General features: G+C 41.6%; 1 protein-coding gene across 2 annotated transcripts in view; it reads left to right on the top strand.

Moving 5' to 3' along the window:
• The window catches only part of bcl11aa (BAF chromatin remodeling complex subunit BCL11A a), a 52,738-nt gene extending 37,937 nt beyond the window's left edge, over positions 1 to 14,801 (top strand). For both annotated transcript variants that reach the window (XM_044373647.1, XM_044373646.1), the window contains exon 3: positions 8,959 to 14,801. In XM_044373647.1, coding sequence (XP_044229582.1) covers positions 8,959 to 11,207 — 2,249 coding nt within the window. In that variant the 3' untranslated portion in view covers positions 11,208 to 14,801. The remainder of the gene's footprint in view (positions 1 to 8,958) is intronic.
• Positions 14,802 to 20,514: the final 5,713 nt, after the last annotated feature.

Genomic DNA, 20,514 nt, shown 5'->3' with positions numbered 1-20,514 from the left:
AGATTAGGAGTTGAAAGTAAGTTTCTACATTGAAGTGGAAGTCCACAAGCTGAGTCACTGAATATCGTGTGTGTGTGTGTGTGTGTGTGTGTGTGTGTGTGTGTGTGTGTGTGTGTTAGGACCAAGTTCCCTCTTTCAAACCCCTCTCTCTCTCTCTCTCTCTGCTCACATAAGTGCTGTAATTTGGATGCTCTGTAATTTCACCATGGTGGTTTAGGGTTAAGTGGAGGCTGTCCCTGCCATCATGAGTACCGGCCTTCCAAATGGACACACACACACTCACTCGCACACACATGCGCACACACTGGATCACAGCTACAGTGCGCTTGGATGCTTCTACAAAGGCCGGTCCGTTTAATTACATTTATAAACACAGTTTAAGGGCCCTGGCTGTGTCATTAGAACAGCCTTTACGAGACTTTACTGTGTGTGTGTGTGTTTGTGTGTGTGATAGAGTGTGTGTGTTTGTGTGTGTGCGACAAATAAAAAGAAGAGGAAACTTTGTCACATGGCGGCTATAATGGGTGGACGGATGGACACACACACACATACTACTCGTGTGTGTGTGTGTGTGTGTACTAGCGAGAGAATTGCAGATAGCACAGTCTGTAGCACAGCAGGAGTTCCAAACACAGAGACAGAAGGTATTGATATATCCCCACACACACATACTCACACACTCAGGGACAGACGGTATTGATATTTTTGCTCATCAGCCGAGAGTGTATGGCTGTTCAGCGGGACCACACAGATACACACATTCTCGTGCACATCCATGCACACACAGCATGTAATCAGACAGGCTCAATAATCCATTGCTGTTTTTGGTTATTCAAATGCATTCATAGTTCTTTCTTCCATAAAAATACCACATTATTACTGTCAGGCCTGGAGGCGTCTATGTGAAAAAGTTGTTTACCGCTATTTTAAGTCCAGCTTATACGGGTTTTGACCAGTGACAGTAGTTTTTATTTTTCACCTTGATGTTCAATATTTATGAATCTGACAACTTTGGCGTTGATTGAACTGTTTTCTTTTGAAGATAAAAAGATGGTTTTGTTAAGTTTCCAGAGTTTCGGTCTGTACTTTGTAGACCTTTGTTGCAAAGAATAGCTGTCACTCCATTGGTTCTGTATTAAACACATCAAGACATTCTCAGATACACTGGGGCCTTGCAGTTTCCAATCAGTATGTTTACATGCATGCTAGTATCCCAGTAATGATCAGGTTTTTTCTATTGTGTTTAAGCATGTAATGATTTTAAAAATATAAGTCTTTATCCATATTGAAATATGTGTTAGCTGGATCCAATAGATACTCATTTAACGCCCTATTCTAGCTTATTTACTCAAGTCATACAGCAGTTAATGATGATAATGATCGATGAAGGATAAAGTGACTCTTAGCTTCAATCGATGTAAATGATAAAAAGAGTGATAAAAGAAGCAGTGTCCAAGAAATCAGAAACCAGACAATAAGTTAAACAAAATACTCCAAAAACCCCAATAATAATAACCAGAATATTAGCGTTAATGGATCACACTTGTGCCTGGATAATGTTATAATAATGTATACAGAGATACTCAGAACTCAGAAGTAGGATGTTTGTGATTCTCAGTGATTCTTTCTAGGTAGTTAGTTGTCCTCTAATAGCCCAGAGAGGCCATAAAATATTAGTCTCCACATGTCTGCACCTTAGGGATTCAGTATAGTTTGTATGACCAGGTTGTCTGACCTCTTCTCATAGCTGCCACATACCACTATAGACTCATCTGACTGCATCCTACTGCCTCCCCAATTTCTCTTCAAGACTTCTGTGTCTTTTGTGTGTTTTTGTAGTTCTCGAAGCAATGAATTGCACAATCATAAGCATTTATGCGGTTGTGGTTCAAATTATGCTGTTTTGTACCACAAAAGGTAGAAGAATTTTAATTTTTTTTTAAAAAAGAGTGAAAGGTTCAAAATGGGATGTGGAAAATAGGCAAGGCTATAGGATTGTCTTTCGGAAAGTTGCAAAAATTGCTGCTACTAGAAGTTCCAACAAGCTTCATTTTAAGAATACTGAGGCCTCTATGGTTTCTTGATAATGTCATGCAATAACACCACCGAGAGTGAACGACTGCACAATGTCAAAGGCCTCCCCAGCCAGCAGATATACACACCGCTGAAAATGTTCTGGATGTAGATATGAAGTATCTTCATTTGTCAAACACATAGAGTGGTTACCTCTTGAAGGAAGCTCAACAAACAGTTCAGGACTGTGACTGCAGGACAAGCAGGACTAATCCCTACTCCTTATTCATATATTGTAAGATAGTTTCTTTCGTCTGTCAACCCCCTTTTATGATTACACATCCATTCTTTGCATGCTTTTCTTCTAACTGCAGTGTTTTGGGAAGTTGCTTTGATCTAACCGGCGACTCGTAGTCAGTAATAGAGTCTTATTTCCTTCCAAGCAGAGCGCCGCCTTTTTGAGCAATTGCAGTCATGTTGTTATTTGACTGCGTCGCTCCCCTCAGTGAGCGGACAGGACACCAGCTGCCACTGTTTGCATTCCAATTGTTCGCAGTCCAGTTTCAGTAGAGGGAAAAATAATTGGGGGAGAGGAGAATAGTGCAGATCCCTTCTCTTGGACCTCAGTGTGAGTTTCTTCAGAAGTGAGCCCACTGCATTGGTATGACAGTGTATGAGACCAATATAGCAGTTACGGGAATTTTGTGACAATTTAATAGGATGCCACTCAAGTATGCATGAATGTTCTTATTTTTGTTGTTCTCCTGGATTTCGTAAGAAACTTGCTTTGAACTTGACCACAATGCGTTTTTGAGTTTAACCAGCAGGGTTTTGAAATGGTTTCGCAGATATGCCCAAGGGTCAACAAGAACATGCAGTTCTGAAATTAAAACATGAAAAGAGACATAATTAGGGCAACAAGATTTTCACATGACAACAATGATATGGTTAAGTGCTTTCGGGCAGTAAAACAGACTGTTTTACTGCCCGAACCAGGAAGCCGCAACTGTTGCACTTTCGTGGGTGATGATGAAGGGAGGACAGTGGGGAGCAGGGAGGAAGGCTGGAGTCGATGATGTTGTGTCCTGCAGAAACCATTTGAGAATCATTTACTCTGGTATGGTTTGCTCTCAGAGACATGAAAGAGCCTTGATTTAAGTGGGTCAGTGTATCAGTGACAGTACAAATGTATAGTGGGAGCAGTGAGATATGAGTATCTGAGGGTTGGTCAGTAAGCAGTTATATGTGTCACTGAAAACTCATATGGATTATGAAAATCGGACAGTTAAAGAGAGGGAAGAAAGATACAAGAATAGATTTATCACAAAAAATACAATATTATGGCAATTTCAGTGGAATCATTTTGTTTTTTGACAAAGCATGCATATGTTCTTTACCTTAAAACTGTCATTCCTCACTGGATTTTATGAGTACTGCTAGCTCACTTACCCTTTGTCCTTTTAGAGGTCAGATGTCAGGTTAATGCACAGAGAAACTGCACCAAAGCGTGCAAAAATTCAGTTTCTTGCTCAAGCAGACTTCAGCAATGCATATGGACATTTCTAAAACTGTGATGCTGTTTTAGTAAGAAAAAATGACGTGGCAATCAATTAACATATCCCTCCAGACATTCTATACATGCCACACTAAAATTCTCATGAAACGTCCAGGTATCCCTTTAAGGTAGAGCAGGGGGTGATCAGGGGTGAGCGGTGATGCCCAGATGTAAATATAAGCAGCAGATCCTGAAAGCCTGAGGCTCAGATAGAAATCCCAAATTGTATTAAGGGACATTGTCCCTCACTCCCAGTATGCGTACCTAATCCTGTTTCAGCGATGTTCCATTACCTCAATTACTATCATCTCACCCAGAGGTGGACCCAGCCAAGGACACCACCGGAGAGCCACCGATGGGTGGAAAGAGAGGGGGAAAGGATGGGGGAGGAGAGGGGGAGGGAGGGCAGTAAAGGAGACAGTCCCTTATTGTAGCTTAATGTGGATGGGAAAGAAAAGAGAGAAATAGGGGGATAGAAAAGGAGGACAGTGCAACAGAGGGCGGAAAGTCATGAAGGGAAAATATTTTAAGGGATGGCTGATGAAAGAAGAAGAAATTGAATATGTAGAGATGGATTAAATTCATAAAAGGGCCAGTAAGATAGTGGTAGGTCTGTCATAGCTGGTGGCCAAGATCTGGCAACCAGTTTTGTTTCCCAGCTGGTCTGAGAAGGATTTAATGGTGGCAATCCAGCTAATTTACAAGACAGAATGACTGGCTGAAGAACAGACAGCTATGCAGACTGATGTTCTGTGGTGGATTCATTAAAGAGAATTTAAAAATGTAAATGTGTTGCTGGCTGTCTGAAATGTGCACTCTTAAGTTTCCCATGTGTAACCACTAAGAGCCCTGATATTTAGACACACGCGCAATTCTGTCAATACTTTATTACAAACGTTGATATGTTTCACACATGTACAGTAGAAGTCACAATGGCATGGCCAGTCAGCACAATTGTGTATATAGACGTATATGCAGATGTAGATGCTGATGGTTAAGGAACCCTCACTGATCTTCTAGGATGTTTGTAGCTGCTTGAATGCAGAAAATAGGAGAATCATAGGAGAACCCTTTCCAACAATGTAAAAAAGAAGAAGAACATCTTATCCTTGAACCTTTTAAGCATAAACATGACTTTTGAGGTGTACACAGCCTGTGTAATAGCACACTTTAGGAAGGGGATTTTAATGTGTTGAGGTATTTGCACTTTGCAACTGCAGTGTAGGGAATACATTTCTACTCTTTAACCTCTATTCTGACGTCTCTCACTATTGAACCACTAGTTAGCTTGACAAGTTAAAGGTGCTAATTAACTACATCCACAATTCCAATGGAATTTTTCACTATGACTGCAAATTAGAAAGGAAGAAAAGCATCACAACACAGTTGATATAAGAACGTCAAGAGATAAAGAAAAAGTCTCTCCACTATTTGATGCATTTAAAAATGTGCATTTTTGAGGCTTCTTGTGAATGAATCCCCTTTTTCTAGATGCACAGTATGTCTCTTCAGTTTGGTGCACTGGCATTATTTCAGCTCCTTGGACTGCCTTTGGATCAGAGTGTTACACTTCCTTTGGAGAGGGATGGATAGAGCCAAAGGAAGTTGCCACACACAAACTCTCTCTCTCTCTCTCTCTCTCTCTCTCTCTCTCTCTCTCTCTCTCTCTATCTCTCTCTCTCTCTCTCACACACACACAGGACCTGTGAAACATGAGCCAAGCTGCCTTACTGCCTCCCTCTTCCATCTCGCACCACATAAGTGTCCAGGCAATGCCCTTGGCTTAATAGGGCTTAATGCCTGTGCTTGTCACTGTAGCATGGCTGGTACTGAGTGTTAGGACATTTCTGAAACTGCGCGAGTGTGTGTTCTCTGGAGTCTCAGTAGCGGCTGTAGAGCTCTGACAGTTAGCCCAAGTAAAGAACCGGATTCTATTATTTACCTCCATCTTCCCTCCCTCCATCCCCCTTCCTCTTCCTCCATCCATACCAAGTGTCCAAGCTTAAAAGTTGTAGCAGGTATTTGTCACCTCTATCTAAACTTAAACCAGAGGGATTACTTCTATCTCATCTCTGTCTTTCCCCTCTCTGACTCTATCTGTCTTCATCTCTCTTTCTCCATTCCGCTTTCTCACTTCATTTTTCTACCTCGGAGTGGTGGAGAGTTTGCCTAATGAAGTGGCTGATGGGAGTATATTACAGAGAGACAGAGTGGAGCGGTCGCCTACTCTAAAATCCATTAACCTTACAGTTTCAATCAGCGCACAGACAAGTCTGAGCTACGAGTCAAAAAGGAGCGTATTAGCTTAAGAGATACACTATTTTTGCCTTGCTCTTGTTTTGCTCAAAATTGTGCCTACATCTTTATCTGGAAAAAAACCCCCAAACAAATCCGTCTTTTACTTTGTCTTATCATTGCGCTGTGACCAATCTAGACCACTACATAAACCAAGATTCAAGATTCATCAATCCGCAGTATTGATGTATTAGGGGCAAAAAATCTGGGCCCCCTCAGTGGCCCCCATTCAACTTTCAATACATCCATTCTCATGGATGAATCACTTGAGTTATTTATACATTTTTCTGGACATGTCACATCTCCTGATTCAACCAAAGTGGAAAAAGTGCAGTGGTGTTGTTAACACTGTCAGTGTCCAGGAGTCGAGTGGATCAACCAGATGAAAAAAGATGCATAAATAAAACAGAGCCTCCCTAGTCCTAATAATGCAAATGATATTCACAGGTTAGATCCGATGCAGGTGGCCACAATTAGTGGTAATTTGTGCCGATTTTAATGATCCATAATTTAGCAGCCTTTCCAAACTGTTGGTCATGTGGGATAAGTGTGTGTTTGTGTGTGCGGAAAGAGAGGTAGTGAGACAGAGACATCTTTCGCCAAACACTGAACCGCACAGACAGACAGGACCACTGTCTACACACTTAAACACATTCACGTTTACGAAGATGTGCTGGTTTTTCAATATTCAGTATCATCCCTGTAAATAGAACCTTAACTCTAACACTAATTTGTTTATGTATGTTTAGAAATCCCTCAGCATTAGAGAAATTACATCTCTTTCAGCTATACAAAGACACATTCACAAACACATCCATATATTTCCCCTTTGCAGACATGTGTTGAAGCAGTTTTTTTTCACTACAACCTGACTCTCTTTCTGGCTATTAGAAGTAAATTGCTGTGTGGTGATATATAAAAGCTTTCATGTAAACCGTGACATCCTTTTAGTATCACTGTTAATTTGTCATTCGTTCTGCCAGTAATTAGCAGGTAATACATCCCAATTCTTTGGGTATTTTTTTTTTACAACCCACCATACCTGTTAACATATTAATGGGATGTTTTCTAATTTATTGTTCATGACACGTTACAGCAAAATAGCTTTTTATCCAAAAAAATCATCTAAGATAATTAGCATCAATATTATGACCCCTCAAATGACACCTATTTATTTATTTATTCCACTTTTGCGATATTGCAAAATCACAGCATGTTTCAATCTATTATGTTTTGTAACTTTTGACATTTTTGGATGCTGATATAATTGTCATGGTTGTTTTTCCATAAATAACCGTATTTCTACCCACACATAAAATGTGGATTTGGACATATCAGCCTTAACCAGAATTTGAAAGGTTAGAGTTAAAGGTTTTACACATTTGCTACAAACTTCATTCATTTTGGTTAAAGGAAACATTATCACATTTGGTGTCAGTCAAAGGTACATCAGGGCTTTTTGTCAGTATTTCAGCTCTCCTGGTAGTTTTTATGCTGTAGAGTTTAAGGTTTATGTGCAATAACTTCTTCATTCAGGCTGTGTTAAAATTCTTTCTCAGCAGGTTGCACATACTTTTCTCAGCTCTTACCTTTTTGTAGGTCTTAACCTTTGACCCTAGTATAGTATATATAGCTAAATGCCTGAAATGTGACGTGAATGTCTATACTGTTTGTTTTCTAGTATGTTTACATGTAATTGTAGATATCCATTTATGTGTTAGTGTATGAATGTGTATCTCTGCTTGCACCCACATTGCACTGTGCTAAATAGAAGGCTCTGAATGGCAGCGATGGGGGTTTGTTTGTCATCTAATCTTGTAAACGAGCTGATGGCCATCCGTTTGGTCCCCTAATGAGATTACACATGCATTGCGGGTCCCACCACAGGCCATCATTGCCGAGGCCATTCAAAGGCAATTATTGTTTTAAATGTTCCTCTTGTCGCCATCTCAAAGTGACTCACTGAGAGAAGAAGCTTTGAGGTGGACTGAAGAGGTTGTTTTTCCTCACCAGTTGGAGCCTAAATGTTTTTACTTTCCTACTGTTTTACTTTCGTCAGGCAGCCGGCGTGTTCTGTACCGTCTGTGTGAGTCTGTGTTTGTGCATTTGTCTGTGGGTTGATCAGCATCGGTGGGAGAATGAAAAGGACATAAGAAAATGTGAATCTAGAATTCAGTGTGTATACTTCTATGGATCAGACATATGATGTTAAGGAACATTACTAAATATGAGTATTCTTCTTTTTAATCCTTCTTTTGATTATTTTGTTGCTATTGTTGTTCATTCCTGACTATTTTACCGATTGAGTTAAATCTAGAGATTTTGTCAGAGTTCATCAGATATATATTTTTAAAAGTAATTATACCGTTGCTACAGAAATAAGGAAGCACTAATTTAAAGGTCTGAAGGATTTTTTCCCCCAGTTGCCTCTCCTGTGTGCCCCTGTGTGTGTATGTGTGTTTGTCAGCAAACCTCTGTTTTGGCAGATCAGTGGGAAGTGGTAGTCCGCCGGGATAGCCCTGTTTCTTTGTTCTCTTGCTGACAATGGAGGACTCACAGTCAGTCTAAAGGGAGAAATTATGTCCCAGAGCAGTCTGGGAGAAGAACAAATGCACACACATACACACACACACACACACACACACACACACACACACACACACACACACACACACACACACACTACTTCTCACATGCTACTCATGTGGGGCATGACCTCAATAAGAGCTACTGTTGTATTTGCAAAGCCCTCAACACCATGTGCCGACCACTCTTAAAAGCTGTAACAGTTAGGCCTTAGGTTCAAATAAAAGATTGGTTCAGCCAAGTTGAACAGAGTTGTCCTTCATGAATTTCATTCTGTACACAGTACTGTTTATGTACAATGACTGTATTAATGTTTCCAAATGAATTTGAAACACTTGAAAATCCTTTTTTCTTTTATTGAAAATAGTAATGTTTAGATCAAGTCAGTCTTTACAATTAAATACGCTCTATTATTGGATGATTCATACAGTCATGTATAACATAATCTGGATGATGGACATATCAGTTATAATACCATCTAACTCAATTCATTCTTCTGTGTCTTACAGGTAAGGAGGAGCCAACAACCTATACCTGCACTACATGTAAGCAGTCGTACGGCAGTGCCTGGTTCTTGCTGCAGCATGCCCAGAACACCCATGGCTTTCGTATCTACCTAGAAAGTGAACATGGCAGCCCTCTCACCCCACGCATGGGTGGGCCTTCCTCCCTGGGTGGAGGTGCAGACTGCCCTTCTCAGCCTCCCCTTCACGGCCTCCATCTGCCTCCCGATGCAAGCCCCTTCAACCTCCTCCGCATCCCTGGCTCGGGCTCAGGTGGAAGGGACAGCGTCGGAGCAGGGGGTGGACTTGGCGTTGTTGGCGCTGTTGGTGGGGGACATCATCAGCGTTTCCCTCCCACGCCACCCCTATTCAGCCCCCCTCCAAGGAACCACCTGGACCCCCACCACCTGAGCCCAGAGGAGCTGGCGCTGGCAGCCCACCACCCGAGTGCCTTTGACAGGGTGCTGCGCCTCAATCCTCCTCTGCCCCTGGACCCCCCTCCTACAATGGACTTCTCACGGCGGCTACGGGAGCTGGCGGGCAACACCTCAGGGTCCACTCCCCCGCTATCCCCCAGCCGGCCCAGCCCCATGCAGCGCTTGCTCCAGCCATTCCAGACAGGAGGAGGAAGCGGAGGCACAGGAGGTGCAGGGGGCAGCAAGCCTCCATACCTTGCTACCCCACCCCCTCTTCCAGGCTCCATGCAGTCACCTGTGGGCTCTCAAACCACTCCTACTACCCCTCTCCCCTCTGCAGGGGCAACACCCTCCTCAACCACCCCCCTGAAATCAAAGTGTTGTGAGTTTTGTGGCAAGGCTTTCAAGTTTCAGAGTAATCTAATAGTGCACCGGCGCAGCCACACAGGAGAGAAGCCGTACAAATGTCACCTATGTGATCATGCCTGTACACAGGCTAGTAAACTGAAGCGCCACATGAAGACACACATGCACAAATCCTCCTCGCCAAACACAGGCAAGTCAGAAGATGGACTCTCAACAGCCTCCTCTCCAGAGCCTGGCACCAGTGAGCCCTTGGGCAGCGCAAGCAATGCTCTGAAGTCAGTGGTGGCCAAGCTGAAAAGTGTGAACAACCGCATGCTACGTGAGAATGGGGAAGAGGAGGAGGAGGAAGAGGAGGAAGAGGAAGAGGAAGAGGAGGAGGAAGAAGAGGAGGAGGAGGAGGAAGAAGAGGGAGAGGAGGAGGAAGAGCAGAATGGAGAGAGGGCAGCCAGAAGAAACAACAGCAGCTACCACTTTGGCTTGAACCTTGAAGCAGCACGTCAGCATGAAAACAACGGAGGTATCGGAAGTCGACTGGGAGGAGTGGCTGATGAAGGGCCCATCCCCCGTTCACTGCCTGAGGTGATGCAGGGGATGGGTCTGGCCGCTAGCATGCAGCACTTCAGTGAAGCCCTCAACGCGCACAAACGGAATGCAATGGCCCAGGAGAACCACTTGCACCATCACCTCAACCGAGACCATCACCACAATCGCGAGATGTGTGATGGGGACTCGGTGCTGGAAACAGATCGTGGAGAGGAGGGCTCTGTCTCGACAGTCAATGGGCGGGGAGCATCCCCTAATGAATCTGCCTCTGTCGGCCTCTCTAAGAAACTACTTCTGGGTAGCCCCAGTCCACTTAGTCCTTTCTCCAAACGCATCAAGCTGGAAAAGGAATTTGACGTGCCCACTCCCACAATCCCTAATACGGAGAACGTCTACTCCCAGTGGCTGGCTGGCTATGCCGCCTCCCGACAACTCAAGGACCCTTTTCTGAACTTTGGGGATTCCAGACAATCGCCCTTCGCCTCTTCGTCTGAGCATTCTTCAGAGAACGGCAGTCTGCGTTTCTCGACCCCACCGGGGGAACTGGACGGGGGGATGTCGGGCCGCAGTGGAACAGGAAGTGGCGGCAGCACACCACACCTTGGGGGCCCTGGGCGGCCCAACTCCAAGGATGGCCGCAGGAGTGATACTTGTGAGTATTGTGGCAAGGTGTTCAAGAACTGCAGTAACCTGACAGTGCACCGGCGCAGCCACACAGGGGAGAGACCATACAAGTGTGAGCTGTGCAATTATGCTTGTGCTCAGAGCTCCAAACTTACTCGCCACATGAAGACCCACGGTCAGGTGGGCAAAGACGTGTACAAGTGTGAAATTTGTCAGATGCCCTTCAGTGTCTACAGCACCTTGGAGAAACACATGAAAAAATGGCACAGTGACCGTCCTTTGAGTACCGAAATAAAGTCAGAGTAGAAGGCCGAACTATGGGACCTTTTCCCCGCAGCTATGTCCGCCATTAGTCCCCTGTTTATTCCCAGCCCCTTGTAGATTTGCCCCAACCCCAACACTCCACTTTCGCCAATCTGGTGGAAGCTTAAGACCATGTGCTCTGCACCAGCACACCCCGTTTCCATTACCCATTGAATGCATGATCTGTATCGGGGCAATACTCTTGCATTGACGCAAAACTTCGAGCCTTTCTCTTGTGCAATAATTTACATGTTGTGTACTATTTTCTTTTTTGAGTTTTCCTTTTCCATTTTTAAGAATTAGTCAGCATGCATAGTATGTTTTTGCTAATCAAAAAAAAGAAAAGAACTTGTCCCTGGTTGGTTAGTTGTTGAGTAATGTGTTGCTGTTTTTCTCTTGTTCTGTTTTTTCTTTTTATTCTTCAAAAAGAGAAAAGACAAGAAAGATACATCCATGCTGCATACATTCTGTGACACATATCATGTACAGTTTTGTGTTGTAACATGGAAAATGAACAGTCTTTGACTTGACCCTCTTCTGACAACCCTGGAAATGCACTTATCCTGATCTTTCTAAAAGACGCCATGTTCACACAGGGTTAAAAAAAAAAAAAAAAGAAAATCATGCATTGGCTTGATGACTAAACTGAAAGTAATGACGGCCTTCAAATTTCTTTCAAAAAGACAAGGGTGTGCTAGGAATTCAATTTGTACTATCATTTGGTAGAATAAGAAAGAGTGCCTTTGATATCTCAACACTGCATTGGCCATAATCTTATCTGGTATAAGTTTGGGGTCACACTAGATAAAGCTAGAAGGTTTAAGCCACCCAGGAAAGGTCCTTGCATCAAGCACCTGACTGCTCAAATGGACTGTGACAACTCATGTGAAAGATCAGAAAGACCATTTAACTACCTATTACATGTTCAATAGGCTATCTTTAATATGTGGATTTCATGGCAAGCATGGTACAAGCAGTATTGTGTATATCTGAATTATTTGTAGTTTTGTTTCCGGTAAGGAGGTACTTTTGAGATAAAGGTAATCTGTAATGTACAATCCTGAACTTGAGGGATACGGCACATGGCTGAGAAGTGTCATGTATCTGCGTTAGCACAAACCTACAACGCTGCTTCAATATGTCAGTGTGTGGAACAATGCATAAAGTAATATATGAGCTCCAAATGAGGCTAACTTTATTTGAGAGCATTGAAATAACTACAAGCTGGAAGCTACACAGAACTGGAAGCTACGTACATGTTATGGGGATCAGAGGCAATCTCTTTCACTTTACATATTCTAGTATCAAAACTGGGTCATTAACTATGAATTGCAGCAAAAAGAAAGAATTGCAAAAATATATATCTGTACTCCAGGGCTCTTGAAAAGAGTGAAATGCGATCATTTTAATCAGTATCAGCATAGGCTAATGCAGGGCACATTTTTTGTTTGCTGTTGCTTTTTAACCCAAAAGGAGAGGTTTTTTTTCCTTCTTGAGTTTCATTCAAGCTTTTCATAGTATAGCACTTGTCACTCTGCCTGAGAGTAAGTACCGACATCTCTCTTGCATTGTCCCACACTGATGCAATGTTGGTACCTGGGTTGAGTCTAAAAGCTAGATTGTCATTTATAGGACATGAAGTGCACTGTTTCAATTTTCCCAGTTTACAAGTTTACGCTGAAGGGGAAACCATTGAAATGCTGTCAGATGACGAGGGTCCCATTGTTAAAAAGCAGTAAAAGATGAGACACATAATCTGTTGCCAGCAACTCCAGCCTCATGACCCTTGACCTCTGTACCCTTGCCATTTTACCTTTGACCATTTGTCAATTTGTTACCCCTAGAAACCCCAGTGCTTAGCCTGGGCTGAAAATTCACCCTGTTGGCAAGGTCTGTAAATTAAAAGGTTTGATGTGATTTACATAAATAACCAGCGCTCCTACATGGTCACAATATGGATGCTGGTCCCATTGGCCACAGCAGCGCCAAACATCCACATGGTTTTTAAGGAGCTGTATTGTATCATTGTCGTCATCTACACCTGGGCAATCTATAGACCTTGCCAGCAGGACGACAGACACTCAAATCTTGTTGCTCACACTGCGAGAATCTGTTTTTGTATTAATCTTCCTTTAATTATAGATATGAAAATAAACGTTTTTGCAAATAACACTTCACTATCTTTTAAGGGAAACTGTTAAGTTTTGTTGTCGTTTCTCTTTTCCTCAGCGTCTTGGTGGTGTTCAAGACTCCGATCACAGTATATATGAAATGATAAAAAAAGAAGAAAAAAGCAAACAAAAAAAAAATCTGTGATGGTTTTGTCTTTTATTTTGCCTTGGCTCTTCACAGCTCTTCAGGTTGAAATACAATTTGCATTGGGGAAAGGATTAAGATTATATATGAATATATAATAAAGAACTTAAAATATAGGAAAATGCACACTCATGTCGATTCCTATGCTTAAACACATTTATGGTCTACTTTTTCTGTATTTCTAGAATTGTATTTGAATTCAATGTTCACTTAGAGTAGGCACTATAGTATTTATATTGAGGCTCGTATTTTTAACTGTTGCTTGTTCTCTCTAAAGGTATTTACCATACCTTTTTTTGGTAGTGGAAAAAAAATCCCAAGCTGCCACGGTATATTTTTTTAATTTGGCAGGATAATATAGTGCGAATTATTTGTATGTTTAAAGAAATAAAAGGAAAAACCCCATAAAAAAGCAGCTAAAGTATGTGGCATTGGGAGGCGTCGCGGGCCATCAGATGGCCGCCGCTCTGTTTCCTGTCCACAGAGGTGGTTGTACATATCTTCTTTGGTTTTTGGTTCGGACCTCCCTCCCCCCCTCCTGCTGCCATTCTTGTATGCAGTAATGCAAGCTGACGTCGGCCTGTTCTGTTGTGTGCTTCTGTCTCTCTCACCCCTCCCACCTGACTACATTCCAACATCAAGAAGAGAGGAAAAAAAAAGAAAAAAAACTTCATATGCAGTACATGGATTACGAAAAAAGCGTCAAAATAAATACATTTAAAAAGAAATTAAATGTTTTGCAGTTTTTTTTTCATTGCCAAATACTAAATGGTGCTTTATATTTAGATTGGGTATACTTTCATATGCAAAGCATATTTAAAAATGACCCGGGGGACGTGGAGAAGCCTGCTTGAGTTGAGACTTTTTTGTAAATGGCAATGCGGAATATTTTGTTATCAGCCTTTTCTATTCCTGTTCTGAGAGCTGTTTGTTGTAACTTGAACTTGAACTTTATCTTTTACTATGGGAGTTACTATTTATTATTACCTATATGATCTGTTCAAAACAGAGACATGGAATGGATCCTTATTTTTGGTTTCTTTTTATTTTATTTTATATTTTTGGTTATAATATAATTTTGATTTTTTTTTCTTTTGTAATGTGGCCAATGGTCATTGGACAAACCTAGCTCTTTAATTTCTGTTGTACTTGTTTGGGGTCCCTGTTCAGTTGTATTGGGAAAACCACTGTCTGTGTTTTCTGGCAGATGTCTGCATAATCCTGTTCACACACCCATTTTGTCCCTTTATCGAAAAACAATTAATAAAAAAAATGAAAGTATAATGGCACTTGTCGCTTATCTCCACTGTGTGTGTCAAGTTATCTCAAGTGTTTGTGTGTGAGTATGTGTGTGCCCCCCACCCCAACCCCTTGATATTTTCTACCTGCAAATGCCGTCTCCCCCATATTATAAATATTATGTTCTATCTTTTACACGTGTCTATGAAAATATTCATTGCTTGTAACTCACTTCAAACGGAGAGTTGACTATTGAATAGTTTTTGTTATTTCCACAAGTCAGCATGTACATACATGTAGTTCAGAGCACAAAGGTCACCCCCTTTAAGTATGTGTTAATGTGTGTGTTATGGGTGTCAGCGTGACCTGTGCCGGGCGTTTTCCTAAAACATGCTTTCTCTAATGAGGTCTCTGTGTCTCGTACTGTTGCTTGAACCCAGTGAACTCAGTCCTCCGCCCCCAACCTCAACCTAGCCTTTGGCCCTGTACTCTATGTACTTCATGACATCTGTGTGTGTGTGTGTGAGAGAGAGAGAGGGATGTCATTGTCTTATCTGACAGGCATGAGAGGACTGAGCAGGTGGATATGCAAATGAATCAAAACTTCTAAAAACTTCTGACACTTGCGTGTCTGCTGTGTTATCCTACCTGTTGGTCGAACAGGTCCAGCTGTACATGCTGTACAAGTACATGCCTGTGTAGGTGTGTGTGTGTGTGTGTTTATGTATGTGCATCAGACCATTCTCACCTAGTTTGCATACTATCTCAGAGCACACATGTGTACTATGCATGTCACTCCTCAAAGTGCTGTACAGTATCTGCTACTGATAAAAGCTGTTATGTTCCTTTCACCCCCAGTCACAAACAGACACAGACACACACACGCGCGTGCATGCGTGCGTACAGTATATGCATGCGTATAGATATATGCTCCTCCTCTCACAGAATGTACTTGAGTAAATATCATTATGTCCTTCTGTTTGCTCAGTAGTCACAAAGCCTCATAAATCTGTCAGGATCCATCAGTACTATGTCCTCCAACCACCACACCCGTCTGATCAGCTCAAACACACACTTAAGTCTCCTCAGAAAGCGTCTATACACCTGCTAGCATAATGTGAATATATTCAATTGAAGCAAATCCTTAAAATATAAGATTCAAAACTATGAATGGAATTCAGTGGGAGGATGCTAATCATTGAAAAAGGAAATTCAGTTATTTCACTATCAGCCAAAAACTGAAAATGAGAAATTATTGCTTTAGTGTGAACTGCACAATCTAGAGCTATGTTAGATTTCAGTAAGTGACTAATAGCAAAAGGTGCAAAAGTGAACACATAATGTACTCTGCATTCACTGGGCATGCACATGGACAAAAAAGCACAATCCACAACTTGCTATCTGTTCGTACACTGCTGCCATTTTCAGTGGCAGGTCAAAGGTTAGAATGCTAAGGTCGACTCGTTGTACAACTCAATTTTGAAGGCTTTTCTGCTCTCACTTCAAAGTAAATACCTTTGATGAACACACTCAAAGTATAACAAACTGGTTTTGTTTCTTATAAAGGATGCCATGCATTCTTCCTTAGGGTCACTTTTACTTTGTTAGTACAGAGAGAAAAGTTAGGAAAGGTTTCTAGACTTAGAGGGTGGAACATTTTCTTCTCCCTCATCAGCTACTGCTGAAGTGCCCTTGACCAAGGCAGTGAACCCCAACCGATGCAGAGGAGTGCAGTGTGAGATTTTGGTTGTACTGGGCGACTACCAGGTGTGAATGTGTTGCACTGTATGAATGTAAAGCAAGACGTTACTGAAAAAAGCACAGAAATTGCCTATATTTACATCCACAAATAAAGGCTACAAGAGAACATGCATCACTCCCATTCAAAACAATGATTTTGCTATTGTAGTCTGGCAAGCTACCAGGAAGCCCGGAGACTCACATGGCTTTGAGGAGATTCAGTATGTTAGAGACTCAGTGTGTTGGACATGGGAGTACTGTAAGACTTTATTTCCCACCTCAGATTCCCACAAGTGGCAGCAGTTTCCTTTTTACTCCCTGTTAAACAATGCGACTAGCCACCAGCAGCACTGCCTGTGCAAATAAAACAAATCAGCATCATATTCTTTTCACTTCCTCTCTCTCTCTCTCCCTCTCTCTTTCCCCTCTCCCTCTCTCTCTTTCTGTGATAAATTCATTGTGTTATAAACCCGTGAAGCATTCAGGCCTTTTCTGCTTTACTGGGGCTCTCCTGTGCTGGTTTATGTGAAAAGCATAATGCATTTGTCACCGTTATAAAATCTATACAACCATGACCTGCAGCCCCCCATAAACTCCCATGGATTTGTTTTTGGCCTGCAGGGTTTTAACAATAAGAGATTCTCCAAAGACTTTAGAAAGCATGTTTTCACACTGCTTTTGTCACTGTATGGCCTTGGCGAAACACTGTTCCAATAGAATCTAGATAGCAAAAAGGAATGTATGTGTATGTTTGCGTGTGCGTGTGTGCGTGTGTTTTGTCTGTCTTTCTTCCTTCTGAGTGTGCTTTGGTATCTGATGTGTACATAGTGTGCTATGCCACAGAAATGCATTTTGTCTTGGCCAGCCGCTGCCTGCCATACAGAGGAATAGCTACTTCTATACATATCGAACGGTTTAATACACACTGACCACTGCGGTCTATAGGAACTGGCTGCAAAGTAAATGCAATCAATCACTGAACATTACTTAGCACATATAATGGCCACAAGGCCAGTCTGGCATGTAAAAAACTGCAATCAAAGTCAGTAAAGGAATAATGGCACAGACATTGACTACCTCTGACCGCAGCACACTTAATGTCCCTGTGTAGGTGTTTAAGCTTAAGAAGCTGACTGTCTGAAGATCAGCGGAAAAAAACTCCGTGCTACCATTAGAGGTGAGAATGAACTGTATGACCTGGTGTCAATGCAAGGTGGCGAAAACATTTGATTCATTTGAATATGTTCTACATACTTATACTTCTAACAGCTAGTTGGCTAGCAAAAAGATGACTGTAGTAAACAGGTAGAAAGTATGTCTGCAAACTTTGTGGAACTTGAACAGTGTTAAAGGATAGTTCCAGTTTATGACAATGTACTTATTTTTTTTTTTTAATAGTTTTGGCCATTATTCATTGGGATAAAAAATTGTGCTCACCAAAGTAATTGGTGAGCTCTAGGAACATTTTATTTTAAGCTAAACCTGAAAATGTTGATAATGATTCCTAAAAAAAACCCAGAAAACCTGTGTTGATGCACAACACAACTACAACATAACCCAGAAGGTCAAAACTAAACCAGGAAACTGGTGATCAATGTTTGCAACGGACAGTTTGGGTAATTTAACTGTTCACCCTCATTTTCTCCTCCAAATAAGTCTGGCTGAACTTGGAGTTGTGACTATTCTTAGTTTATTCCTCCATTTAGCAATGTCACTGCATTCCCAGATCTCAGCAGTTGAAGTGGCTATATTTCAATATCTGTTTATTAACAATGGATCACACACTTGTAGTGATGAAACCACAGAAGATTTTCACCAGACTCTGCACGGCAGAGTTTTTTTTATTGCCTTTCAGCTCATTGTTTTGATTTTACAGCATGCAACTTGAATGTTTTTGGCTGCAGAAGGCATCCATTTTCAGAGAAGAAGTCACTGTATGCTACCTACACACAACAGACAGAGACTGCTAAACAATGAAAAACTTTTCTTCAGTAGCTGGTGGAGACAAGAAACAGAGCTAAAAGTGAGTGAATATTGGACTTACGTATATCAGGTGACCAGAAACAGTGCTCCAAATGAATGCTAATGTTGCTCTATGTCTACTGGATGTGTAAATTGGAAACTACTTGCTAACAAGTTTACCAGATCAACTTTATAACATGTCAGTGTTGCCTTCATAGCTTGTTTCTGCTGCCCAGAGGGGGCTTATTGCAAGTTAATTAGAGTACAATGTTATAGACAAAACTACAAAAATAAGATCCAAGCTGTAATAAATCACAAAACCTTATAATACCATTTTATGTGTGATAAATATAGTCAATCAACTGCAGTAGCCAACACTGATAGAACCACATCAAACCCCTGATCAGATGCATTAGTGCTCACTTCACAGGATGAAAGCTACAGCATGTTTTGATCTTTGGCTGAAAAACCAGATAAGTAAGAGAAGGTTCTAGTTCACACACAATGCTGTGGGAACCATACTCTGTGCAGAAATGTGTCGGGAACGTGCTGAATTCCAAAACAGATTGTCATAAATCGACTGACAAACAAAACCAGGCCACAGGTATGAGGAACATCTTAAGCTTACGTCATGTACCTCTGTCACAAAACAATAGCAGGTAAGCTCTGCTGTTAAAACATTGACAGCAGGGATTTCGCCGATTCAGGCTGTTACTGCTAATCCTATAAAAACATTATGAGTTGCACTGTGTGTTTTCAGTGGGTGTAGGTTACAAGCCGAAGTTGTGACTGAGATGTCAGGAGGTAAAAGGTCAGAGTTCATATGTTTATTTCTACATTTTTTATCTGACCTTGCAGATGTTATGTCATGGTGTAACCACACGACGATGTTTAGACTAGACAAAGACCACACAGCAAAACATGTCTGTGTTCAGAAGTTATTTAATCTTGTTTTGAGCCTCAAAATCACTTTCTTAACCCTCCTGTTGTCCTCCCGGGTCAAAATTGACCCTAGGTGTCATTATGTGCTGTCATCAAAAATACTGAAATAGTTTCAAAACAGTATCCTGACTAAGAAATTATGAATTATTTTAACTATAGTTGAGATCAGAGGAAAATATGTTGATGGATTATGGCAGACTGGTATATGTAAAAGTTTAGTCAGGATACTGCTTTAAAACCATTTCAATTTTTTTGATGACAGCACATAATGACACCTGTTGTCCTCCCGGGTCAAAACTGACCCGAGGACAACAGGCGGGTTAATGTTTATGTCTCGACTGTCTTTTTTGCCGCGACTCAAGCCCCTACAGCTTCTTTCTAGTAGTGAAAATAATTTACAAAATTTTATTTTTATTGAGGAAATATTTTACATCACTTCAAATCTGCTCTCACATTGGTGATTATATTGTCACTATAACCAGCAGTATTTGAATCGGTCTTAAGAGTAGTAGTTATACAACCCTCACCCCACGCAAGCACTCACATGCTCATACACAGCTAAGCTGAGGCATAAGAGGCCAAAGTCTATTGATAGACCATCAGTGCTGGAATGCAAGGTGCAGAAAGACAAATCAAACAGCAATGGCAGGTGTGGCGAATCATGTCCAAGTCTGTTTCCCTTGTCCCCCCATCCAACCTTGCCCCGTTCATGTCTTCAAACCAGAATATGTGAAGGATTTTGTAACTAAGAATGTGAGGGGTTGAGGAAGCAGGGGGAAAAGAGGGCTGTCTGGCCCTGTGTGGGGTCATAAGGTCAGAGAGTAGGCTTAGAGGAAGAAAGAAAGCCCCCTCCTTCCCTTTTCTTCCCCTTTCATTCCCTCATTCTTTCACTCCACCCCAAACTCAGTCTGAAGTTCAAAATCATTGTCAAAGTGAATGAATGAAAGAATGAATGGATAGGGGGATGGGGGAGGGTCAACGAGGGAGCAGAGCAACATGTGTCAAATGTGCATGCTCTGTATGAGATGTTTTTAATAGATTTTTTTTTTTAACAATTATTTACATATTTGTACTCAAAACATGATATTAATTGGACAATTCCCAGGCCTGT

The sequence above is a fragment of the Thunnus albacares genome, chromosome 14 (assembly GCF_914725855.1).
Source record: "Thunnus albacares chromosome 14, fThuAlb1.1, whole genome shotgun sequence".
In the NCBI taxonomy this organism is placed as follows: domain Eukaryota; kingdom Metazoa; phylum Chordata; class Actinopteri; order Scombriformes; family Scombridae; genus Thunnus; species Thunnus albacares.
Note: the sequence above shows the minus strand (reverse complement) of the source record. Positions and strands in the feature narration are given on the sequence as shown.